General features: G+C 39.6%; 1 protein-coding gene across 4 annotated transcripts in view; it reads left to right on the top strand.

Moving 5' to 3' along the window:
• The window catches only part of ERBB4 (erb-b2 receptor tyrosine kinase 4), a 942,903-nt gene that overhangs the window by 340,227 nt on the left and 574,684 nt on the right, over window positions 1–27,992 (top strand). For all 4 annotated transcript variants that reach the window (XM_087949416.1, XM_087949418.1, XM_087949415.1 and 1 more), the window contains exon 2: window positions 24,250–24,401. In XM_087949416.1, the coding sequence (XP_087805542.1) occupies window positions 24,250–24,401 (152 nt within the window). The remainder of the gene's footprint in view (window positions 1–24,249; window positions 24,402–27,992) is intronic.

The raw sequence follows: 27,992 nt of genomic DNA on the forward strand, positions 1-27,992 counted from the left end.
CCCTGCTTCTGGTTCTATAATCTGAATCATTGCATGAAACAAAATTACATGAGCTAACTACTCATAGTATTGATAAGGATGTAATGGACTTTACTACTATAAATCCCTCTTACAAAAATCCTAAGGAATTTTTATTTTGACTTGCTATATGTTTTATTATGCGGTATTATACATGCACCAAATTACTTTTAGTGTTTGGTTATACTCAGGAGATAGAATGGGGTGCAGGTTTCAATTCAGTTTACCTCCAGGCAGTTAAAGCTGAAAATTAAACCCATCTAACATAGGTTATTAGGGAAGCACAGTGGTCACGGGAAGGGCATATGGAACCACAAATGTTTCCAGAGTTCCTCACCCTTTTCTTATTCATTTCTGAACTTGTATCCTTGAATGATTACTGAAACCTCTGAATGGAGACAGTGAGAACATACTGCTGCCTCTGCAGTGTTCTAGAACCATGCAAGCAACTCCCAGTGAAGGCCCATTTAGGAAAAATTCCCATGAGTTTGCATGAATACGAGGAGTATAATCTGAGTGACTACATTAGTAGACCAGAGAAATGCTGTAGAGATAGTATATTTAGATTTCAGCAAGGTATTCGACAAGGTAGACCACAACCTATTTCTTGGTAAACTAGAAAAAAAGTGGGATAAATAGCATCACCATCAGATGGATTTGTAACTGGCAGATAAACCATACTCAATAGTCTTTAATGGTACTACGTCTACATGGAGGTAAGTAAGCAGTGGGGTTCCATCTTAGGGCCAGTACTCTTCAATATGTTCATTAACGACTTAGATGAGGGAATAGAAGGGGAACTTACCAAATTTGCAGATGATACTAAGCTGGCAGGAATAGCTAACACCCAAGAAAATAGGCTCAAGATCCAGATGGATCTTGACAAACTTGAACACTGGACCCTAAGTAACAAAATGAAATTTAATGTAGAGAAAAGTAAAGTCTTACACTTGGGCAAGAAAGACCAAAAGTACACATACAGATTGGGAGGAACCAGGCTTAATAGCAGTAACTGTGAGAGGGATCTTGGAGTCTTAGGGGACAACCAGTTAAATATGAGCCAAAAGTATGCAGCAGCAGCAGCAAAAAAGGCAATGCAATCCTAAGCTACATTAACAGAGGGATTCAATCAAGATCACGTGAGGTACTAATACACTCTATAAAGCCTTAGTAAGACCACACCAAGAATATTGTATCCAGTTTTGGTCACCACACTATAAAAAAGATGTTGAGACTCTAGAAAGAGTGCAGAGAAGAGCAATAAAGATGATTTAGGGGACTGGAGGCTAAAACATATGAAGAACAATTATAGGAACTGGGCATGGCTAGTCTAGTGAAGAGAAGGACCAGAGGAGACATGATAGCAGTGTTCCAATATTTGAGAGGCTGTTACAGAGAGGAGGAGGTCAATCTGTTTTCCAAAGCACCTGAAGGCCAAACAGGGAATAATGGATGGAAGCTGATCAAGGAAATATTCGACTTAGAAATAAGGAGGAATTGTCTGACAGTGAGAACAATCAACCAATGGAACAGTTTGCCTTCAGAAGTTGTGGGAGCTTCTTCACTGGAAACTTTTAAGAAGAGTCTGGACTACCATCTGTCAGAAATGGTGTAGGGTCTCCTGCTTGGGTGGGAGGTTGGACTAGATGACCTACAAGATCCCTTCCAACTCTGTTATTTTATTATTCTGAGTGTTGTAATGGGCTGCATGGAACATTTAGGACTTTTGTCTGAGACTGGTTTTGAAACAAGCCATCCTCTGACCTCCTTCCCCTTTTGAAAGTGCTACTTACATTTAGTGTCATATGTTGTAATGTGTGCAAAATAATCATTTAATAAAAAAGACATGTAACATTTTGCCTACAGATTTGGAAGGAAATATTCCTGCAAGGAAAACAAGCATCTAAGATCCTTGAAAAGTAAAATCTGTTAAAAGCTAAAGTGTTGCTTCCTTGTAGCCAAAAAGCTTGAATATCCTTGTTGATAATTTTTGTGTGAAGTGTCAGTGGCACTGTTAGTATGCCTGCTACCTATATTTTAAGAAGACAGATTGCATTTGACTGCAATGACACTAATTATAGTAGAGAGGTTCATGCTGAGACCCCCCTTGCTTGCAGCTTCAGCCAATAAAGCCTTTGTGATTGACAGGAGTTTCTACCATTTTAGACAACTGGAATTTCATGAAACTCTTTTTCTCTTCCTCCTGTCCTGACCAAATGTTGAGAAGAGAAAATGACACAATTATGTTAAATCCAAATTACCACATGACAATCAGAACATCACATTGCAAAGTTCAGCAGAGATTTGGAAAAGACACCTTATGTTTGGGTTACACAGCCTGATCAGCTATTATATTATTCCAGGGGAACAATCCTTGCATCTCCCTCCCACCTCTCTCTCCCTCCCTCCCTCACACACACATGTACACACACACAGAGCACATGCACACACACACGCGTACTGTATATATACATTTATTATCATATAATGAGGAAATGGAAGAGCTATTTGTGAGAAACGTATGCTTTCAGGAGATTTGGTCAACAGTATTCACGCATAGCAGGGGCTAATATTCATAGTAGTTCCAAGTGCATTCCTGTGATACTGGCATCATTTCAATAATTTTATAGTACATTTGAATCATGATGGCACTCATCCGCTCATTTTCTATTAACTTTGCCTAGAAAATTTCTTGCATTTGCACATGGAAGTGAAATGTCAAGTTTCTCCTTCATGCTTCGGGACACTGCCCGAATCACAATGATGGTTTGGATAATTGTTATTAATTAAACCCTTTCTATTAGCCCTATTTTGGCTGTAACAAAGTGCATGTGAACGCACTCAGGCGCTGTGTCTTTTTCATTATGACGAAGGGCAAAACCACTGAGCCCACTTCCTTGAAAGTTTATTGGGGCCTCGTGAGATTTTCATTGTATCATTTCATTGAGTAGCCAGTCTCTTATGACCTGAATATATATAAGGGGAGCAGAGGTTAGTGGGACAGACCTTGCTGCATAGGCTCATTATTGCCAAATTAGATTCACTGACCTTCACCATCATTTACCAGGAACAGCTGACTAGCTTCAAGGAGCCTTTGGAATGAGTAAATTCATGTCCCACGGCCGTTGCCACCAATCAGTTTGCACATGCCTTGACATCTCTTTAATATATGCAGGAATGTTTAGTCACAAGGTTTGCTTTAATATAACAGTGCTGTAAATGGGTCACATTCAGTACGGTGTGTGCATGCGTGCAGTAATGATCCATTCTAACCCTCCACATTCCCATAAATGTTCTTCTAGTGAAATCATAAGAATCTTTGCATATCTCAGTATATTAAAGCAGCAACATTTATTGAAAGAGGACGGGAGTGTTTGTGTACTTCTGACTTGCTAGAGCAAAATGTTCTATACCCTTACATAGACAATTGGCCGAAATGCTTTGCCAAGAATAATTGGAAACTGCTTAGAGGTAACCCAAGCTTACATTCAGCAAACTTAACTAATGGGATGCATCATACAAGCCCTAGTTGTTTAACATAATTTGTTGAATAAGCCATAATCGGTTGGATTTACACATGTGATAAACAAAAATTGTATGAACCATGCTATGTGTAAACTTGTGTAATCCAGGAGCTACATTGTGAAGACTATTTGAATCTAGGCTTCTGCTAGCTGTACTGTGAAGCTTGCTGAACTTGTCACTCACTTTTCTCACCTTCTGCCTGATTCACAAGGTTAAAAATAGAATGGAAGGATATACCTTAGCGAGACTTCTGGAGCAGATCAGGATAAAATAAAAATAACAGTACAATAACAAAACCCTTTAGATGTCTCAAAAATATCATGTGTACAAGTATGTACAAATTACATTCCCAGACATGCTCAGTAGATAAGTTCCACTGAAATCTGTGAGAATAAAATATGGAGGCAAAAAAAAGAAGCAATTAATAGACTGATCCTCTCTATATATATTTCAAAACTGCATTATTTATGAAAAGTCCCAAAGTGATTACAGATCACTGTGCCACCAGTGTGACACAGTGGTTAGAGTGCTGTACTGCAGGCCACTTCAATTTGGCAGTTCAAATCCCACGAGGCTCAAGGTTAACTCAGCCCTTCTTCCTTCCAAGGTGGGTAAAATGAGGACCCAGATTGTTGGGGGCAATATGCTGACTCTGTAAACTGCTTAGAGAGGGCTGTAAAGCATTGTGAAGTGGTATATAAGTCTAAGTGCTATTGCGATTGCTAAAGGGAGTTAATAGTTATGAAAGAGCAATTTTAAGAGGTGGAGTTTTAAGCCATCTTTTGTAAAATATACCCATGATGGAATCTAAAATATCATTTCACAGGATAGATGCCATCATGGAAAATGTTGCTATGAAGTAGTAGTTTGTAACCCTTCCTCCAAAGGAGCTGAGATAAAAGATACTCCTGTTCTAGAATTGTTCCCACTGGATGTAATAAATTACTTCTTCTCAATCTTCTCTGAATCCAAACAAAAGAGGTATTAATATAAATACAAAAATAAAAATTTATAGTGATATAAATATAAAAAATATATAAATAGGGTAAATATAGCATACAAGTATGATCTTGGTACTTAAGGATCTGTCTGTCTCCCCATAATGTTAGCCCTTCCAGATAGTCCAGAAAAGCACAATTGTGAATTCTAATTCTATCTTCATTGTACAATTAACAGAATTTTGCAAGTCTCAAAGTATTAATCATCTCTTCTCCTTTTATTCTCCCCCCCTTGTCTGGACCAAGACATCTTTTACATAACAGTTGTCCAACCTGTGGCTTTCCTTTCTGTCTGCCAAGGTCATTTCCACATATAATTTACATGATCTCTCAGGACCTCAGAGGCATGCTTTCTCTTGCAGCAGCATTAATTCTCTGTTGATTTCTGGTGAAAGTGGATTTTGAAATTCATAGTCACTGCTATTTTGTATGCAGTTGGGGACCCTTCTGAAGCTTGCCTAAGGTGGTCCAGAGCTAGTGTATGAAAAGGCATTCCGGCCAGTCTTTTAATCTTCCCGCTACTCTCTGGAATTCCCAGACAAATTATTTCGCTGGCTGTCTCTTCTGTTTCATGTCCTTCATTTCGGCTTTGGCTTCTTCTCTCTGGGAAGTAGTCAAATCGGGTCCTTAGCAGCTGGACAAATTCATTGGCATCCTCTAATTCTGGGGTCCCTTTGTCGTGTAATTGGGCTATCCAGTTGGCTGTGTCTCCTTCCATCATATTGTCTATAATTGCTGTGATTATTTCCGGGTCTGATTGGTATTGAGCTCCATAGTGATCCAGATGGGACCAGATTTGGTTCAGGAAGTACGCCAATTTCCCTGGGGTTCCATCAAACATGGCTTTGAACGGTGGAAGAAGGATGGATGACTGTGCCAGCGGTGGAGCTGGAGCAGGCTGAGTAACTGGGGCTGGCATCCATTGGCACTGCACCCAATCCTGGCCAGGGTAGAATGCCCATCCAGGAGAAATTTGGTCTGTGGGGGGCATTCAGAGGGGTGGCTGGTGAAGTGGGCTATTCAGCCTCGGCAAGCCTATGGTCTGCCTATGGGACTGACCCAGAGGCCCCGGCTGCTGACTAGCGAAGAGTTCCGGTCAAACTGTCATGCCAGTAGACTGGAGCCGGTGGGGAAGACTCAGGCGCGGTCCGACTCAGGCATGTACCACTCTGGACTGTCATGTTTCCTTGGGTCAGGAAGGTAAATGTGGGTTGAGCCAATATCCAGCCAGGCTGGCCGCTTGGAGGGAGTTGCTGAGCTGACTGAATCTCTCTGGGAACCTGGCTAACGATTGTCTTTGAGACGGTGGTGCGAGGCTGCACTCCCTAAACTCACTGAGCTCAAGGGGTCTCAATGCTCTCCACTTGAAGATCATGGTGCACTTGGCCCGGTCTGATGCAATCTGGGGTCCTGGGAGCATCGGCCCTCCAACCAATTCTTGAGGTTGTGGGATTCCTGTAGCTTCACTCCAGTCAGAAGGATCCATCTGCACAATTTGCCAAGGTGCCAGCTCTTTCGGATGGGTGCCCTGCCAAAGCTCAGCCTTCACAGCTTCCGCTTCAGCCACCAAACCTGTTGAGGGGTAGCAGAAGGTCCTGCAGACAAACTCTGAACTCGCCTTTGTAGCTCCCTCAGTGGTTGCTGTCTTCTCCTCCATCTTCCCTGAGTCTTTGCATTGCCTGGTAGACTGGGAATACCCCTGGGCTCAGGACCCCAGACAGCAGACCAGTAGCACGGGGAGCTGCTTGGTAGTTTTAAAAGGAGATTTGGGTTAATGTCAGGGTTCCAAGTAGCACCCCTACAGAATTAAAACTCCAAGGCAGGTATCTTCCTCAAAGCATAAATTTATTAGAGATCTCATATTAGCATATCTGGGGAAAACCCGAATCTGAAAGCCCCATGTTTTCCCAACCCAAAGTAAAACCAAAATTCCTTCCCTTGCATCCACATCTGCATCACATGATCCAATCAGATCAGCGTCCCAACTTCAGCCAACTTCTATCACACCTTCCCGGGTGCAGGCTAGTCCTTGACTTCCAAGGGAAAGAATGTTATGATTACACACCCCATACTATCTTCACCTCCCCACTCATTCACACAGATTGCTCAGCCACTGTTGTGGCAGCCCTGTAGACTCTCACTTAAGAGGGCTATAGGGCTGACAATTCCTGTTTTAACCTTTAATTTGAATGTTTAATGAAATCTTAGAAATTATGAATTCCAGTGGTTAGCACACCTCTTAACCTAATACCTATCAAAGGAGACACCAGTCCCTCTAGGCCTAGGAGAACCGTCAGATCTTTAGAGCCCTTCATAATGCCATCTGTATCTCTGAACTATATGGGGATAGATGGCTGTAACAAGCAGAGCAGCCTTCACCAAGGAGATTCAGCTAGAATGCATGTGTTGGGGAGGCCAGGATCCTCCAGCAAAATTACAGTTCTTCCCAACCAGTACTTTTTAAATGTAGGCAAAACTATTTCAGGCATTATTGCCTCTGTGCTTCCCACCTCAATTAGTGGCAAGTTGAACCATGGTTTTGGCAATGGCTCTATGAAAATTATTACTATAACTACAAAGGTTACCGGAGAATAAAAGTGCTGCAGTTGTGCATTATTATTCCCGTTCTAACAAAATACAGTAGAAAAATAAAAAAATTTCACAGTTGTCAACATACCATTTAACCTGCATACTAACCAGATCTTCTGTTTGTTGTTGTTGTTGTTGTTGTTGTTGTTGTTTCAATTATAAGAACTCAAGGTCATGGGTTTAGTCTGCTGGTAATAAAGGAACTTTTTCCCCCAATGCTTTTCATTTAGCTTAACACCCTATTCATATTCATTGAAATATTAGCATTGAATGTAAGACTTCACATTTAACGCCTATAGACTTTTTATGGCAATAGAAAGTTTTCCATCTGATTGACTACAGTAGGCAGAAAAGATAATTTGGACTTAATAGGTTTTGGCCTATCATATACCAGCCATCTTGTTTAGAAACAACTTTTCATCCTTGCTTTCCTAGCGTCCCATTATTAGGATGACTGACTGAATTTTTTAGATTTATTGTCTCAATTGGGAAATTCTACTAAAATCTTTTTTTTCAGTTATGAACAGGTGGTTATTCATCAATATGTGTACACTGTATAGCAGTTTAATTTAATCTTAGTTAAACCTATGAGGATTGGAAAAACATCATCTTGGCATTTTCTCCCAGAATATTGGAGGAGCCTTGGAGAAACATCAATGTCAGTCAATTTTAACTTACTTTTTGCTAAGTTAAACAGAACAGTCTCAAGTCCTGAATGGTGAGGGACTCTTTTATGCTTGAGTACTTGGTTCATTTGATTCATGAGGGGCTCGCTATGCCTTTTCTGGTTTTAAGGGTTTCTCTCTCTCCCCCTCCCCCGCTTAATCCTTTTCAGTTCTGCAATGTGGGTAGAATATTGGGGTGTGGTCCTCTTTAATTAGGCTATTACTCAATCTAATTATCCACAACATATATTTGTACCTGTTCATTATGTGACCTACGGATTATGTGGCAATTACTAATTGACTCTTGAAGAGGATTATTATGTAATTTGTGGATCTCAGGGTAACACTTTAATTTTACAGCACAACTAACTACACAGAGTTACCCTGTAACTACATAGTAATTGTAATGCAATCAAATGGTGAATAATTACACATAATTATATTGATCTGTACTTGGTAAAATTAAGCACTGATCACTACCATCCCATACTACCACCACCGAAATCATCTGTTTTACACAAGCTAAAATTGTGAGATTTTTTGTAATTATCAGTGCAGTTTGAACATCTTAGTTGGAGGGAAGGACTATTCATATGACCTACGGAGATTCACACGAGGAGTATTGTTGTTTAGAATTAAGGAGAGGTACAAATTGACTGGATGTATGGTAGTTTCAATATATTTGTGTACTCTTAATTAAATTACAATTAAGGCAAATAAAATATTACTGTATTCAAGCAACTCTCTGGACAATGATCCCTCCTTCCAGTCTCTCTGTAGCTCAGAGACTATCACAAAGCCAGCCTCTAAAGAACTTACATTGTTGGGTTGCTCTGGTATTTTTACTCATCTATGAAAGTAATATTTTTTGCAAGTCCCACAGAAATTTGACTCTCTTTGAGAGTGACAGTTTTAACACAGGAACAAAGGTATAAAAAGTTTTCATATTTTTAAGCTAGAAAACATAGGTCTGCAAGGGCTGGGAGTGATTTAGTCCCAGAATCACAACAAATATTATCTAAGTTCATTTGTGAATTAAATTTCTCTTTTGTGCAAATATATGAATGGAAAAAGGATCTGTTCTCTTTGCTATTATTCAGATAGCAGTTTTCTGTACCTAATCTCTGCTTCCTTCCATCTCACATACTTTTCCTTCTCCCTTTAAACCCCCAGGTTTTGTAACAGGTCAGGTGAAAGATATTCTACACTATAGCCAACCTTATCAATAAATAAAAAGGCAAGGGAAAGAAGATAGTATTGGCCAAGTTTAAATAATAAGCATAAAGGGAATGATATTTGAAAGAGAATAAAGCTTTGATAAAACAATAAAAGTGGGCTCAGGCAGTCTATCACAAAGGAATAAGGGAAATTGAAGTTTCCAGAAGTACACTGTACTTTGTACAGGATTGAAAGCACATGGGATCTTTCCTTCCCTTATATCTGACAAATGATTGTCAGTTGATGAAATCTTTTGGATCAACTTATGTCTCATCATATAGCCATGGATAGTTATTGCTTTTTGGAGACCATGACTAGACATTGTGTAGATTTCTGAAAGCAAAAGAAAAGATGATATTTGAAAAAGATTCCCAGCAATAAATGTGTTAATTTAGAAATAGTTGTAGAATCATTGAGGCTCCAAGCTCAGAGAGCACCAAAGACTCCACAGTTCAAATCTGAGCTATTCTCTACTATAGCTGTAAAAATATTGCTTTTCATCAGTGAAAAAAACAGAGAATCTGCATGCTGAAATGACATCTATGGCACAAAGATTCAGATATGCATTATTAGCCTTAGATCTAGTTATATTACTTGCTACATGGTCACCTTACAAGCAGAGTCCAATTGTTTCTTTTGGCAGCTTCAGGAGAGGAGCTCAGCAATTTGGACCATCCATAGGGGTTGATAGAAGTGCCGCAGCATACCTACTGTCCCTGTCCCCATTTATCTGTATTTACTTCAATGATGGGATTCAATTTTTTTTACTACTGGTTCTGGCTTGGTGGGCGTGGCAGGGGAAGGATACTGCAAAATTCCATTCCCTCCCCATGCCACTTAATCTGCTTTCCAGCTCCATTCTCCTGTGCAGGGCAACAAAAGAAGACCCAGCCGATCAGCTGGGACTTGGGAGGCAGAGAATAGATGGGGGCAGGGCCAGTCAGAGGTGGCATTTGCTGGTTCTCTGAACTACTAAAAATTTCCGCTACCAGTTCTCCAGAACTGGTCAAAACCTGATGAATACCACCTCTTATTTACTTCCTTTGTTCTTGTTCTTGTTCATACTTATACTTGTTATCTTGTCCATGTTTGACAAACAAACAAATAAATAAATAGAGGCACAAGGTGATCTGAAAGCTGTATTGTCTCACTGTAACAAAAATAGTTGAAAGAAGGGAAGATTGCCTTGCCTTTGCTTTTCTGAAAAAGTGAATAACTGACACAGGCTAATTTTTTTCCTGGCACTTTTGTCCACAAGCAGCTGATCCCATTCTCACCTAGACTAAACAGAATGGGAGGCGGAATTGCAGTGCATGTTAAAATTTCCTGTTATCTGCATTGAAATCCAAATGAAACATCTTGGCAGTGATATGGAACGCAGCTGGGTTAAAAATAAGTGGAGGAGTATTAAACGCAGCACTCTTCCTACTGTCCTTCCTACCATTACTTGGCCTGCCAAAGAGGTATAGATGAGTCTCTATATCTAGAGTCATAACGGCGAACCTATGGCACGTGTGCCACAGGTGGCACGCAGAGCCCTCTCTGCAGCGGTCGGCCCAACTCAGCTCCACCACGCATGCGCGCCTCCCAGCCCCGCTCCTGGCCTGCTTGCTGTCGGTGCCATCAGTGCCTGCACCCTCCCCCTTGTAAACCAGGAGCGCTGCCACCGGATGCTCCCCTATGCCCACCTCACGCCCCCGGTGGCTTTTAACCATGCCGCAGGAAAAGCCTGGGATCCACGTGAGCTGGGGGGAGGGCAGGCATGGCTGGCTGGACACTGCCTGGAGCGTGATTTTGGCAGAGGAGGAGCAGGTATCCCTGTGCCCCTCACCCGCTCATGCCACTGCCGCGACCACCAGGAAAGGTCGATGGTCTGCAGTGCACCCATGTTGGTAATGGGTGATAAATGGGGAGGGAGGGTACCACGCGGGAGATCGCAGCATCAGACCCCTTTCCAGGTGTCCCCTGGCCTGCGAGGGGAGGACACAATCTCCCGTGCTCCCCCACCCACTTCAGGAGCCTCAAAGTGCTCGCCTCCCCTCTGGCACCTGCTAAGCTTTGTCCCACCGCGCTTCTTTTCCTGTCCAGAAGCGCTCACAGGAAGGAGGCAGCTTGGCGAGAGGCAGAGGGGCAGCAAGTGTGTTGCGGCTCATGGGGTGGGGGGAGCACAGGAGATTCCGCCCTCCCCTCTGCAGCTCCTGGGGTGGTCGAGCCTCCCACTTGCAACATCTTCGGACATTGCTGGCAGCCGATTCCTGCAACTCAGGAGTTCCGTGCAGTTCCGTCTGCTGCTCAACCTCCTCGATGTGCAGAGGCAGGAGGCAGCAGCCGCAACGCAGGTTTGCTAGAGAGGCTGCAGGAAAAAAATAATCTCTGCCCTGCTTGGCCCTGCCCCCGCCCGCCTGGTTGCCCCTGTGTCTCATTTAAAGCTCTCATTTAGCTTAGCTCCGAGACAAACAAACAAAAATATCCCAATCAGCCAGACTTCTATTTCTAAGCAGGAAAGAAAGCCACGGTCACCTGAAGCAGCTCCCCTTGAGCATGGAGAAAGGTTGAAATTTAATCCCCTTTACCCTCCAAAAGCCCCTTCCCTCCCGTCTCATCTCTCAGCGCCTCTTCTCCGCATACAGGAGGAGCTGCATTCTTTTATTTATTTATTTTATTTATTTATTTGATTTGCCAATTGTTTACAAGATAATAAGTATAAGTGTATACATAGTTGTGAATACATGAAATGGGTACATATAAGAAAAATAAAAGAAGAATAAGAGAAACAATAGGACAGGGACGGTAGGCACGTTGGTGCGCTTATGCATGCCCCCTACAGACCTCTTAGGAAAGGGGTGAGGTCAATAGTAGACAGTCTAAGGTTAAAGTTTTTGAGGTTTGGGGTTTGGGTTTTCTCATGGTGATTGGCTAGCCCTGCAGCCAAGGGGGAAAGCGAGGAAAAGTTGGGGAGACAGGAGAAGCGTCCCCCTTCCCAGCCAGCCGGGGCTGTCTGCAATCGCTGCTGTTTTCCTTTGTGGGGGCGAAGCCCGATGTTTTTTCTCTCGCCTGGCAGTTCTGGCTAAGGAAGCGCCACTGCCGGGGACTTTAACGCCCGCCGCAATCCAAAGCTCGGCTTCCTGCTCTCGGTCTCCCTCTGTCACAGGTGTCAGTTCAGGAGCCGTGTGGGAAGGGCTACAGAAGGCTTTGCCCTCTTCCCCCCCTCGGTTCATCTCCAGGCAACAGTGTGTGTAGCCAGAGAACTGGGAGAAAGAGAGAGAAAGAGAGGGAGAAGGAGAGAGAGAGAGAAAGAGGGAGAAAGAGAGATGAAAGAAAAAGGAGAAAGAGTTGAAAAAGAGGGAGAAAGAGAGAGGGTGAAAGAGAGAGAGAGGGAGAAAGAGAGAGAGAAAGAGGGAGAAAGGGAAATGAAAGAAAAAAGGAGAAAGAGAGATGAAAAAGAGGAAGAAAGAGAGCAAGAGAAAGAGAGACAGAGAGAGATAGAAAGAGAGGGAGAGGGAGAGATTAGATGTTGCTTATTATGGGAAAGGGGCGTTATCTAAGCAAGAGCCCCTCCCTCACTTTACCCCACCTGAAAGGGGAAGGTGGTCTCTTTTTGTTGTTATTTGAATAAAATGAAAAGAAAGTAATCCAGAATTTGTACCTAGTGTGGGAAAAGAGATGGAATGGGATATTCTCTACACTTAAGTAGATTTCATCTCTTTCCCCACACTAGGTACAAATACTGGATTGCTTTCTTTTCATTTTATTCAAATAACAACAAAAAACCCAATACAGTTCAGTATGAATTGGCTTTCCAGTCCCTCCTTGATGCACTTTTTTTACATTGGATATCTAGTTTAAATGCCAAAGAAAAATCAATGATATATTTTTCATACCTTTGGTGGCTCACACTGTCAATCGTTCACACTACTCAAAGCTATTTGTTTAAAGTAAAACTAACAGGTGTGAATTAAGTTTTAGCTAAAAAATGGAGCTTTAATTCCAGAATTTTGTGTTTTTGTAGACTCCAAGACAGTCTTGAATACCCAAAAATGAGTGCAGCATGTGTTGCTGTCAAACTTACAAAATATGAACCAAGGATAGAAAAATTATCAGCATGCATACAAGAGCAAAAGTCACATTAATCAAAAGCACGCCAAATGCAAACTTAACTTCAGTAAAAAGTTATTTGTATTATTGAAAGTGCTGTTATTGGGGGGGGGGGGTTCAGAGAAAAGAAGTTGATCATGCATGAGTTTTTTCTAAACTAAAACATTATTCAGGTTAACTTACCTTGTTGTCAGGGGTGGGGTTCTGCCGAGTTGGTAGCTGGGAAGATCAGCAGAGAGAGAACCGGTTCTCTCTCTGCTGATCTTCTTGGCTTCTGTTTTGTCCCAACCGCCCGCCTGGGCTCTTGGCTGTTTTTTATTTCCTGGTTTTTCAACCTTAGCTGCTTTGCACAGCACAGCTGAGGTTGAAAAAGCAGGAAAGAAGAGGATTTTCAAATGCTGCGCACCCGTGCACAGTGCTTGTCAGCTGTCCGGGCAGCACAGCTGATGATTTCTTGCAAACGCTATGCACGTGTGCACAGCGCACGTTAGGCATGGCTGTGCTCATGGCCGCGCGCAAAACACGTGCTCACCATTCCGGTTATAACACCGGTTGTATCCCACCCTGCCTATTGGCACTTCACAATAAATAAGTGGGTTTTGGGTTGCAGTTTAAGCACTCGGTGCCGAAAAGGTTCACCATCACTGATCTAGAGCAAATTGTAGATCTTTCAAGGAGATGGAAAACTGTACTGACAGGAAATTTTCATCATGCTGGCATTTGGAAGAAAAACTAAAATGATCTTTCTAGAAAATTCATGATTTGTCTTTTAAAAAACTTTCTCCTTTAGCAGGTAGAGGAAACAGTAAGTTCTAATCTCCTTGACTTGATATCCGTCAATAGGGAAAACTTAAACAGAAGTAGTAGAAGAAGCAGGAACATTAAGGGAAAGTTATGGAGTGTTGGAATTGCTGACTTTCAAGAAGAGTTAAATTGCATTCTAAGATTCCATTGGATGTTATCTAAGAAAATCTGGAGAAATTTCTGAAATGCCTGATCAGATAATCAAAGCAGAGCAAGTATTATCTCACTCTTCTAAAAGAGGAATTAAAGACCAAGTATCACAACCTAGAACAAATAAAACAGATTTGTCTACATCTTGAATATAGTATGGTAATTACCAGAAAATATCAAGAATAAATCTTATCCCACTGTTTGTCCAGGGTAATTTTCTTCACAGATTGTGAGAATGATATCATGTTTAATTGAACATTCGAGAAAGTCCCTTATATCATACTAAGCAAGGAAATATTTAAATATAGACTGGGTGCCATGACAATTCAGAGAATACAATACTATTGCAAAAATGGTACTCAAAGAATGGTCAATCCCAATTAATATATTTTAATATTGTTTGTTAATAACTTCCATTAGAGGTGACAGGCAGTTTATCGAATTTGCATATAACACAAAAATGAAAGGTTAATAAATAGGCTGAAATACAAATTAGAAAAGTAATAGATATAAATGCAAAGATTTTCTAAAAAGGAAATAAAATAAAATCTGTAGTAAATCAGATTTCTGGAAAGCAGTTTATTTTAAAAGGTAGCAATGTTTTGTTAAACTACATTCCAGAATTTGGAATCTTTCTGTATAGGAAATATTTTGGAGATATTGAATTTGGACTGTAATAAAAAAGTTAATTATATCCTCATGATAAAAGCTTCCATCCTAAATCTTAAAAGTTGGCTTAATGAAATTTGCCATCTTTAAGCATTCAAATTAGTTTGTAGCAGAAAAGAGACAAATTTAGATAATATAATCCTGTATGGTTGAGATTTAATTCATTTAAAAAATAATCATGATATAATGACAAAATTAAAGAAACTTACATAATGTAATTTTTAAACTATCTATATCTATCTATCATCTAATCTAATCTATTGACAGATATGATTTAGGAGAGTTTGGGGGGAAGCATGTTTTAGCAATTTTTCTGTGTTCAAGAGGCTTTTTGTCTTTTGTCTTTTATCAAATAAGATAGATTAGTATATATTTTTGTTTTGTTATTTTTTTCACTGAGTAACATTTATATTTAAGGTTAGAATTAGATTTATTTTTATGTTATATAGACTTTTACATAATATAGTTATGAGGTTATTTAGTATAATATATAATATTAAAAACTTATGCTATTTTAAACAATAACTGTTAATTGTAAAAACTTCCTAAGATTAAAAATAGTTTGACAAAAGAACTAATGATTCAGAGAGGTGGTGACCTACTCCTCTAGGGATATATTTAAGTAGAAGCTAAACTAGTGTCTTTCTGGGATGCTTTGTTTTAGATTCCTGCCCTAAGCAAAGGGTTTGATTAGATGCCCAAGTCCATGATTCCATTGTTATCTCGTTTCAAACAACCTAGTAAGTTCTCAGTATATTAACTGTATTTGACATTGTAGTTTTACGATGATTTTAGTTCCTTTCTAGCATGGGAAAGATAAAATAACTGAATTTCATTTAAAAGAAAATTAAAAAAAATACAATATTGGGGTTTTCAAAAAGTTTAAAATTGCATTGGTTGGATTGTGAAATGCTCCAAATCAGTTAAGATATTGAGAGAAATTTATCTTTGATTTTTCTTCAATCAAAATGACCTGTCAGCAGAAATGGATGAATAATTTTAAAAAGCAGCTCTTATCATGAAAACGTTGGAAAGTTGCCTTCAAAATATATTTAGGAGATAGTTGTATAGAATAATAATGGACAAAATAGTTTTATGTTGTTTACAGTAATTTCAGAGAATCACACAGTATTGAATATATGTTAATACATTATTGATATATGACTAAGAATTGGTATACTAAAATGCAAGAATGATGAATCCAAGCATGGTTGTAGCAATTTTGTGAACTCTCAGCTGCAGCTACCAAATAGAATTTTTAGATATATCCAAAATGAATAAAATATGTTCAATTTCTCTTACAATACAAATGACAAAATCCTGTAAGATATTTCTTTAGTTTACAAATATACTTTTTCAGGGGGTTTAGGAATGCCTACATCTTAAAATACAAAATATAAAACTGTAATTCTCAAAGAAAAAATGTGTGAAAGACTTTAGTTACTGTGCAGTAATAGCTTCCAGAATTTGCTAATATTCTCATGTAGTTTGATTCTCAAATTACAAGTCCTATGCTTGGTAACTAGGATTATGTCTGAGAAGAGATAGTACTGGATTCTTATCTAAATAATACATGATCAGATTCTAAAAGACCAGGACAAAACGGCTGCTGATTATATATTGTAAGATGAGTAAGATAGAATTTCAACTAATACTGTTCTAGGCCTGTATTGATTTATTCTAAAACTACTCCTCTATCTTTCCAGTAAATGGCATTTCAGGCAGATTACAATGCTGTTTTATTTAAACTAGAATAACCCTTGGTAACAACTAAAGCTACAATCCAGGAGTAGCCCACTTAGTATTCAGAATTCAAAGGCCAGCATTCAGAAAGACAGTGAGTTTCACAGTGGAATATGATATGATAGGAATATATGATACATAAAACATAAAATTTGAACTCAGACTGCTTCAAAAGGAAATAAAAAAGACAAGAAACATGCAATATTAAAATCCTTTTTCCATTCCTTTTTGGAAAAACAAACTAGCATATTTAGGAATTTTCATTTGCAGTCAACACAACCAACCTGCTAAATATGTATAGCCAAAAACAAACAAACAAACAAAAAAGGTGTGTGTGCGTGTGTGGCGGGGGGAAAGGGACAGATCCAAACAGGCTGACGGTTTAGTTAGGGGTCTGATATTCATCTTGGTTACAAGTTTTCTGTTGCAAAAATTATCACATTTGCCTTAATTAGTTTCTATGCATTTGGAATGAGATCATGTTGGAGCTCATTGCAGTCAGTTGAGATTAAGTCCCTGAGAGCATATTGGCACCTACAGCTAAGTAAGCAGCAAAGCCACTATGTCCTGGGGTTTCTTGACAGAATAGCTCTCCATATTACCCACATGGTAAAGGAATATAAATAAAAACTTGAGCCAAGATCATAAATAGAAATCCAAACAAATACCGTTCACATCAGCATTCTTCAATGTGTCATTTTTAACCAACAGCATGGTGGGGTTTACCCTTCCTTTGCTCCCATGCAAGTGGATCCGGATACACAGCAAGGCCTCAAGGAGGCCAGATGATAGCACAGATGGCAGATGACAAATCTGGCAAGGTCTGATGGGTGGAAATTGCTTGCTCTAATTGCTTGTCAAGTCCAGTACCTATGTCAGAGATAAGGGGTTAAGCTCAAGGCAAAACAACATTAGAACAAAACAAAGAAAAGGCTGGTAGAGATGAAGAAGGTGGAGGGAAATAGCTAATTTATCTGTGGCCTAGAGTAAAAAAAATGGTTCCATGAAAGCCTAAAACAGTTGTAACTACTTACACGCATGATGTAGACCCTGCAGTATAAATTTGCAACATTTAAACAAAGCAGGAGGCTTGAAATGGTTGGTAATTCTGAAAAGAATATGGTGATTGAGAAAGAAACCTATTACAAGATGGTGTATTTGTGCTATAACCATAAGCATAAATAATGTCCTGAACAAAATATTCAGAACTAGACTATTTCTATAATATTGACTAAAATAAAATTGTTCCCAATACTTGAATATATAACCCTTGAAAAGCAGGCATGAGAAGAAATATTATACAGCTTTCATGAATATTGGGAATTACCTATCCAGTATTTTAGTATCATATCACACACAGGCAACTCTTCCTGTCTACATTGATGAGATATATGTAGTAGTCCAGAATAGTCTGCTTTGTCTTTTTCTTTTTCTGCTCAATTGTGTCCAATTCTTAGAAACAGTCTGCACAAAACCCTGCAAAAATTTTGGTAACACTTTTTCAGAACTACTTTGCAATAGCCGTTGGTTTCATTCTAGGGCTGAGAGAAAGTGAGTGGCCCAAAGTCACCCAGCTGGCTTTGTGCCCAAGGCTGGACAAGAAATCATGGTATTTGGTTTATAGCCATATACATTTACCGTTACAGCAACCTGGCTCACTGTTTTGACTCTAGATCAGTGGTGGTATTCAGCCGGTTCACACCAGATCGGGAGAACTGGTAGCGATAATTTGGTGTGGGTCGCTGAACCGGTAGCGACTTCTTGCTGGCCACGCCCCCGAACCAGTCACCCAATTGCAGCTTGTTCACTTGCCCCGCCCACCCGATTCTTCCTCGCCCCACCCAGTCACTTCTCACTCCACACTGGGTCCTCATGGCTTAACCTGCCTTCCCACATGGTGCCTGGCCCTGTGCCCCAACTGAGCAGTTCTGATCTTCCTGCTGAAAGGTAAGCCTGCAAGTCATGCTAGCCCTCCCAGCATCCCCGGAGCTTGCCTTCCCCTCCTTCACCATCCTCTGAGCTTGCCAAGGGCCCCACCACCATTCCTGGGCTTTCTTGGCTCACTTTGTTGCTGGTGCGGCCTAGCTAGTTGTTCCCCCTCATCCCCGGGCTCATCTGGCAGGACCGGGAGGGCGGATGTCCCTGGATGCACATGTTGTGTGCAATTTGCTGTGGCCACACCTTTCTACCTTTCCCCCCGGGAGAAGGAGAATGCGGGCAATGGAGGCTGGAGCATGCTGTGGCTGTGCCTTTCTTCATTTCCACCCAGGAGAAGGAGGATGAGGGCAACGGAGGCTGGAGCAGCAGCGCCACTTCTTTTCTTCCTTCTCCCAGGGGACACACCACTTCCAGCCTGGCCTGGCCAGAGGGAGGGTGGGAGGGTGGCCTTTGAATGGCATCTCTACTGTGCTGGGGCTGAGAGGGGCGGTGGAGTTGCCCATGTGCAGCAGCCCTGGTACTTCTGCCCACCCCACCCTCCTGGAATACCGCCGCTGCGGACGTTCACTTATTTCATTTCGTTCCCCAGGACCTCCACCACCTGCATCCTCCTTCTCCTGGGGGGAAAGGAAGAAAGGCACGGCCACAGCATGCTCTGGCCTTCGTTGCCTGCGTCTTTCTTCTCCCGGAGGGAAAGGAAGACAGGCACGGCCGCAGCATGCTCCGGCCTCCGTTGGCCTCATTCTCCTTCTTCCAGGAAGAAAGGCACAGCCTCAGCATGCTCTGTCCTCCATTGCCCATGTCCTCCTTCTCCTGGGAGGAAATGAAGAAAGGCACGGTCTCAGCATGCTCCGGCCTCCATTGCCCACATCCTCCTTCTCCTGGGAGGAAAGGAAGAAAGGCACGGCTGCAGCATGCTCCAGTCTCCACCGCCACCCCCACTGCTGCCCCACTACCTGCTTTCTGCCTTCTCGTGCCACCCGCTGCTCTGGAGCTCGCCGGATCATTTTGTCCCAGTCAGACCAGGTGTGTGTGTGTGTGTGTGTGTGTGTGTGTGTGTGAGAGAGAGAGAGAGAGAGAGAGAGAGAGAACCTCGGGAGGGTGGGGGGAGACTGGCCACTGAACTAAGTGCTGAGATGTGACTTGTGTTTCCGTAGTGGTGCAAAGCAACCCCCTTGAACAAACGGTGGTGTGTCCCCCTGCTTGCTTTCCTGGGATTTCTCACACCTCTTTTCCTCTTTTCCTCCTTTCCCCATCCTGCATCTTTGGCACTTGTCCCACAGGTGGAAAGAGCCGGGGACCAAGTAAGTCACCTAGAGACTATACTTTCCATCTCCCCAGCCCCATTTCTATCTTACCGCCGAGGGCCAGACCGGATGCAAAATGCATATAGCCTCGGTGCCCTGAGTCTGGATCACTGGACACTTTCTGGGGGTGTTTGTGCGGCCCTTGTGGCATCTGCTGCAATGGGCATGCATGAGGTTTTAGCTCCTTGGAGGTTACCAGCTTTCCCGGCTTCCTGTGCCGGATCGGAATGCCCCGTTTTCTGGGAGTCAGTGGGGCTGCAGACAATGGAAGGCACTCCTCTTGATTGGGGAAGGGAACTGGGCTGTGGGGTCTCGCTGTGGCCAAAAGAGAAAGTGGCATCGGGTTTTTGTGAAGGGAGGAAACATGAAACGTATCATCCCCCGGGAGAAGCTACCAGCAGCGGAGTGCTCTGACTGGGAGGGCGGGATCCCAGCTGCCTCCCATAGAAGTGCCTGCAGGTGTGTGTGTGTGTGTGTGTGTGAGAGAGAGAGAGAGAGGGGGGGGGAGGGAGGGAGAGAGAGAGAGAGAGAGAGCAAGAAAGAAAGACAAAGGGAGAGAAAGAAAGAGCAAGAAAGAAAGAAAAAGAAATAGGAAGAAAGAAAGAAAAAGAAATAGGAAGGAAGCGGGAGAGAGAGAAAAAAAACTCTGTGCTATTATTTTTAATTGACAAGGAATGGCTGGGAGGTGAGGGGCCAGGCAAGGCACCCCTTGTCATGAGCGACATTGAGTTGGCCACACCCACCCAGTCACATGACCACCAAGCATGCCCATCCAGTCACATGACCATCAAGCCATGCCCACCAAATAAGCCACGCCTACAGAACCAGTAGTAAAAAAAATTGAATCCTACCACTGCTCTAAATGGCTATTAAAACTGCCAAGGCAAATAAGATAGCAATTTTTTAAAACAAAGTTTTCTAATGGTGCCCTAAATTAATCCATATAATTGTGAACTCACCCACCTGGATTATTTTTCTTGATAGATTAGTACTTTTCTTATAGATTAGTATTAATTTTTATTATTCTTGCTTGGGAGGACTGCTATAAGTCATTGACCATGCATGTCAGAACCAAGAAGCAAATCCCAAACTCTAGTTTTGCCTGGAAGTTAGCTGATTGCTGTTTGGGATAATTGTATCATTTGCTGAATGGCCAGGATACATACCTTGGGACCTTGATTACCATGGGGTTGATTCCCTTCCTTTTAGGCTGCTTCAACTTAATACTTTTTTCCCACTGTTAAAGTAATTAGGCATTTTGTATAAAAGCCCAAGGGCATTCAAAAAAGGGAAGGTAATGGTTATGTCCATGTGAATATGCTGAAGCTACCGTTGTCATCTTGATTTTTTTTTTTATTCTCACCCCTGCAGTAACTAAAACAAAAAGTTAAAACTGCATTATTCAATTGATACATAAAGGGAATTTTCAGGGTTGGGGTGGTGGTAGTTATAAATAGATTTGTGAAAATGACCCTGATTTTGTGAGGAGTGCCTTGTGAATGTGCGATTTGCTGGCAAATCAGTTCTTCAGCTAAAAGTCCTGATATACAAGATCATGCAGAGAAACACAGATATATTGTTTTCTGAACCCTGTTATCTATGGCTTCTTTTTAATTTTTAATTTTGAACAGGGTTACAGTCTCTTACTCAGAGGGACCCAGAACATAGCTCCAGAGATTGAAAAAGAAAATTGCAGTTTTAATGTGTTCAGGATTATTCAACAAAGTATGTGGAGTTGGAAAGCTATCTTGACGTGGTCAAACTGTGTTCCGGAAACCCTTTGCAATTACTTGTGAAACTCAGTGAGGGATAACTGTGTGTTAATTGCATTTCTATAAAGATTGCCTGAGGGTGTTAGTCTTTTAAAGCAAACACAACAAGCCGTGTCAAAGAGTAACCAGTTTAATAAACCCTAAATACTTGTGAACAATACTGAACTGTTATCCACAAAGGCTTAAAATAAAATAAAATTGGTAGTCTTTATAATGCCACAATTCAAACTTCACAATCTTTTATGACATATACTTGTTTACTTTGTCTACCTACATCCAGGGGCTCTGACCTGCTAACAATGTCAACATAACATAAAATAACCCCCAAATTCCAAGTACTTACAAAAAACAAATAACAAGATTAAAAAGCATAAAATAGAAATGTCCTGCCTCCACAAATTTTACCTTCAGTTATAATATTTCTTCCTCCTGTGCAAAACAGAACAGGTAGTCTTCATGATTAACTTAAAGCTCAAAAGTCACAAAGCAGATTGTGTCTCTGCCAGAATGAACTTTGAAAGATTGGAGGTTTCTACTCAAATTTCTGGTTTTATGAGGCCCTGTCAGATAATAAGCTTTTAAGTGTGGTCTCACCAGTGCAGTATAAAATGATAGTATTGCTTCTCATTGTCTTGATGCTATACCTCTGTTGATGCCTCCTAGGATTTTGGCCTTTTTGGCAGCTGCAGCACATTGTTGGCTCATTCTTAAGGGGTGATCCTTTGTGTCGGCCCCCAAATAAACACACTTTAGTGTTTGATCTCTCTTTCATTACTTGGTCTGGTGATTGCCGTGGGATTCTGACCTCTCCAAACCCCTTACCGAGATTGAATTGAAGTCAACCAACTCCACTAAATATGGGAACTCTACTAATACCCCAGCAATTGGGTCATATAATCCTGATGGCAATGTCACTGTACAATACAGGGAAGCATCAAGGCCAAGAGCCCCTGCAGGCCCAACTGCACCAATGAAGTCTCATATATGTTTACCTGCCAGCCATGCTCTGTACCCTCCAACATTCTAACAACTATGTTATTCTCAGGTTTTTTCTGAATGTTCCAGTCATGGTGCCATGATTAAAAAAATAAATAAATTGCCATATGCAATGGCTTTGGCAAAAAAAGGCTGAAAGATCATAGGGAGAAACAGCAATCACTCTCCTAATATCTTAAAGATTACCAAATTGATTACTCTAGAAATATAGAATGGCTACAATCCAATATAATTCCTAAATGTTTTTGGTTCTGTCATAGGGATACCAAAACTTTCTCAGACTAAAAGCCTTCCAGGGGTGTATTTGGGTCTACTCTCCAAAATCTAGATTTCAAAATTTAGATTTTGTTTCACATTTAAATTTAAATTAAATTCACAGAATTAAGAAGATGATCCTTCAGTCATATGTGAACTACTTTCTTGTATTTGATGCACTCTGGAAACAAAGACTCTGGGTTTTGGTGTTTTATTTTGGTTTCATTTGTAATTTTAGCGGCCAAATACACTTCTGCTTTATGGAATATTGTAATAAAAAGGAACTTGAATTAATTTGTGATTTAAACAGATGGAGCATTTGTTAAAGCATAATCAATTCACTCCTATGAAGGTTGGAAAGCTCCAGTAGAACACCTGATTCCTTAAGCAACAGCTCTTACAGAGGTGTAACTAGAATGCCCAATCATTACAGAAAACTTTCAGAAATATAAAGAAACAAAGAAGCAAACAAAGTGAATGTGGGTTCTTTTTAGCCATTTTTTTGTTTCAAATTTTCTATAGTCAAAAAGCTGTTTATCGTGTTTACTAATTATATATCTATATATCTCTATCTCTATCTATCTATCTATCTATCTATGGATCTCAGAAAACAAATATATAGATATAGATATAGATAAATTTATATATATATATATATATATATATATATATATATATATATATATATATATATATATATATATATATATATATATATATATATACATATATTTAATACCTTTGAGCATACATAGCTATTTTGGATAGAAATATTTTCATGCAAATGAGGCAAAAGCTATAAAGGTATTTTTCTTGCAATGGCAGCTGCTGTCCAACCTTAGCTAATATTAAATTGTAAAAGGTTTAATTGCTCAGCGCAAGCATAATTATATGAACATAAAGACACTGTTATTTGAATTCCACACTTTTGGGCCTTTTTTGTTGAGGGGAGCAAATGACTGTGATTTCATCGCACCTCTCCCCCATATAACTGATTTCAAAATCCATTTTTCCTATCTTCTTTAATTATTAATTGTTTATGTTAGAAAAAATATTTAGACAAACAAAAATTTTCTGTTGGGAGCAGAAGTGTATCTGCTATAATGCTGCACTGATATAAGTTCAGTGAAAGCATTGCTTTAACTGCTTCCAAAACCACTGCAGGATATGAACACTTCTGAATTTTTATTATGGTTATTAGCATGGATGCTTTTCTCATTTTGGTTCAGAATTCCATGTCATCTATTCTGAGGGCTTCACTTTTGCAACCCTGGTGGAGTTTCAAATAATTTTCTTAATGTTGCAAATAGCAGTGAATAGTAAAAAAATTAGGAGAGTGAGGAAACCACTGTAGAAATGAAATAATTCATATAAACTTAAATTAATTGGCTGGAATATCTTTTATATGAATACCAACAATCATTTAACTTTAGATAAATTACAATACATGAATTTTTGGCGCCACATTTATATTAGTTCTTATTCATTATTCCCATTTCTTTTACAGTTTGTGCTGGCACTGAGAACAAATTGAGCTCTCTGTCTGACCTTGAGCAACAGTATCGTACATTGCGAAAATATTATGAGAACTGTGAAGTAGTAATGGGCAATCTAGAAATCACCAGCATTGAACATAACCGAGATCTCTCCTTTTTAAGGGTAAGTGATATCTCAACTTCTTTGGAACATATGTAAGTAGACATTTGCTATTGCATTGATGGTCTGAGTCGGTGTGGAGATTATTACTTTAGAGAGTTGTGTGAATGCTATGATTGAATGCTCTTACTAGTGTAGCTCTTGTGTCCTGTCATGGTCTTTGCTTAGACAGATCTTATATTTTCTACTTTTATTACAAACTGTTCAGCTGCTTTAGAATGGACTGGCCACTAAATTTTGTAAAGAAATATATACATATGTCTTTTGGAATTATGGAAATTTCATCACCAACCACAAGTGTCTCTGGTTAGGAAAAGAATAAATATACTTTCTCTATGAGGTGAAGCTCCAGGCTGTTTCCCTGTGTTTCCTTAGCAATACTTCAGAGACTATATGAAAAAGAATACCATGTCATGGTTTTAAAAAAGAATGTAATTTATATATAGAAATTATACAGTATATGTACAATTTTAAAGTATAAAAGTGTATTTTACTATAAAGTGAATTTGGTAAAATATCAGGCTAGTTATGCACACTACTGGTGCTTTATCAATTCAAAACTACTTTATCTAAATTCCAGAAATCACTGTTTTGACATAGTGAATGGATTTGGAATATGGTTTGAGAGAAGAAAAAAGAGCTTTATTCTCCTATAATCTTGGCAGGGGGGAAATAGTTGTGATTTTTGATTCAGAAGAACGAGGTGAAACTTTTAGGAAAGCCATTTACAAGGAAGCAAATGTACAGCATTGTACAGGAATTAATGCAAAAACTAGTGATGTCAGTCAAATATTTGGTGTGGTTCTGTTATTTTGGATCATAATATGATGAACACACACTTCTTTGTGGAATAGTTTTGCCAAATGTTAGTTACGTTGTAGAGATGGAAATGTGCTCTGAGAAAAGTGTTGTTAAAAATTAATGATGCCTTTTAAAAAAGATGTGATGAAAGTTATTATTGAGAATTGTGATGGAAGCTAAAGGCTGAACGAACTCAATGATTTTCCATTGGAAGAGTATTCTACTAAGTTAAACTATCTAGTGTGGGAAATTTTAAACTCATCACCTTTAGCTGAATTGTGGTCAAGAAGGATGTATAGTCACTTCCTATTTGAGCTTCTTCAGCGACAGACCGAAACCTCGTCTCTGCAAGGCTTCGATCCATGCTCGCCGCTGGAGCGCCCCGAGCCGGCTGGTTTTGGGGCTAAGCCACCCCGTAGAGGTGGTGAAGAGGGGGGAGACTGCCAGCAGGGTTGAGGAGAGCCACATCTCTCCTCCCCAGCTGGCCATTACTCCCTTTCCCGAAGGCAGTTGCAGCGGTGGTCAGAAATGGCCACCACAAAGAAGAACTCGACCGGAAAAGAATGTGCAGGAGGAAGATAAGAAGAGAAAGTTTTGGTTGACTGGGTCAAACAGCAAAAGCAACAAATAAGGTACCCTGGAATTGAAACTGTTAAAAAACAATAACATTGTTCCCTAAGAAGATTTTTAAGCTGCGAAGGAAAGAGAAAAGGGAAAAGATTTGGTTTTCTCCTTTTCCTATACTGACAGCTAAGAGACGTAAGCAAGAAATTGGAAAAAAATCCACTTTGACATCAATAGGCATTTAATGCTGAAAATAAAAAGTCAAAGGGATAATAAAGATTTCTGGATAATTAAAAGCTTTTGAAAACAGGAAAGGAGAGAGGAAGAATAAAAGGGCAGGATCTGGAAGGAAGGAGACTGCCTGGAATTAAAAAAGAACTTACAGCAAAATCTCAACAAGACTTCCAAAAGTTACATTCTAACTGAAATATCGCAACAAAAACCCCAGGAAGAGAAAGTCGAAAAAGAAATAAGAAGATATAACTCGGGACTATCTGGATTACTTGATGATTTCTGGATTCCTGGTTATTGTTTTGAATGACTAAAATCAATCGAGTGGCTGTTTAAAACTTTTTAAAATGGCTCCACTTTTAGAAGAACTGAACATGGAACTTAAAAAGTACAAAGAAGATGCACAAGAAGGGAGAGGTTCTTTTGGCTTCATATTTCAGTTTTTAGAAATGGAGATTTGGAATTATGAGAAACAACAAGAAATGCCTGCAGAACAAGAAGATTGCGACAAAGAAGAAGCCATCTTTAATGAACAAGTAATCTTAGATGGGGGAAAAAAAGGAAAGGGGAGAAAGAGAATGGAAAGTTTAAGATTGGGAAAAACAACTAAAAAAAATAGAGTGAAAAATAAGTATAAAATCAGAAAGCAACAGAAGAGGGAAATGCAGAAGAGAGAATTAGAAGTAGAGAGACAAGGGGGTAAAAAGGGAAGGGAGAAGATGAGAGGGAAGAAAGAAAGGAAAAGAAGTTATAAAGGACAGAAGCAAAATATAGAGAAACAGTCTATTTAGAGATAATGGGTGAAAACTTAATGGGAAAAGGGATTCTGCAAAGGTACATAAGATAGTATGGTTATATTAGAAACAGAAATAATTTTAGAAAATATGAAACAATGTATGATTAAAATGTCTGATAAAATAGCTATCGTAATTCAGTGGAATGCTTGTCAATAAATAAATGTAACAAAAGGTATATTTAATGATTTATAAAACATGTGAAGAGAAATAAGGGAAAAATTAATTATGGAGATTATATGTGTTTTTAAGGAAGTATGATATTTAATTGAAAAGAAGTGTTAAAGATGTTATGGTTTTAATGATTATTAATGATAGAACTGAACTGGAATGGAATGAGGGTTTATAATTACATATATTTACAATCTTTCTTTTTTTTAAAGAATATAGTGTGTATTATAAGAATGTGCCAAGCAGAATTTGATTGGAAGTTATGTATTATGTATTATATTGAAGGTCATAAACTTAAGGTATATATTGAAGTTTAAATAAGAGTTGAATGGATGTAATTAAAAGATATAAAGGTGTCATACTCCAATTAGTAACTACAGGAGAAAATTTGTTTAATGAGAAAAGATAATATGAAATTGAAACAGAACAGACAAAAGTATAAATATAATGATTTGAATTGAGATGAGATAATCAAAATAAAATTGAGAAAATTAAAAGAGGGGAGAAGCTATGTAGAAAATGTAAAATAGTATAAGATATGGAATAGAATACAAAAAGGAGCATGAAATTGAGTTTTGTGTCTGTATAAAGAAGTTCAACCCAGGACCATGCTATTTTCAAAAAAGATGTTTTACTTGTATTTTGTGTGTGAAAACCCAAATGAAACTTTATTTAAAAAAAAAAAAAAAAGAAGGATGTATAGTCTAGTAATATGCATGCCCAGGAATTTGGGAGATTCCAAGATTACGAGTGTGCATGTGTAGTCTAAGCAGATAAGGAAAGACAGAATCAGTTAGCTATTAATGATATACGGTAAGGTTCTTATTCTAAAACACACTTTTATTGTGTACTATAATGTCTTACTATAAAAGCTTGCCATCTTGTCTCAGAGAAACATAATATAATGAGTTCTTGTGTGATTGATTGGACTCCACATATTCATAATAAAGATTTTGGGTGACCATTTAAAACCATTTATTGACCCAATAGAAGAATATCCCAAACCGCATCCCTTAAGTTGTTAAAAAGGCTG

Source organism: Notechis scutatus, chromosome 1 (assembly GCF_049901735.1).
Source record: "Notechis scutatus isolate UNSWTSFEM ecotype Mainland chromosome 1, rNotScu1.2, whole genome shotgun sequence".
Classification (NCBI taxonomy): Eukaryota; Metazoa; Chordata; class Lepidosauria; order Squamata; family Elapidae; genus Notechis; species Notechis scutatus.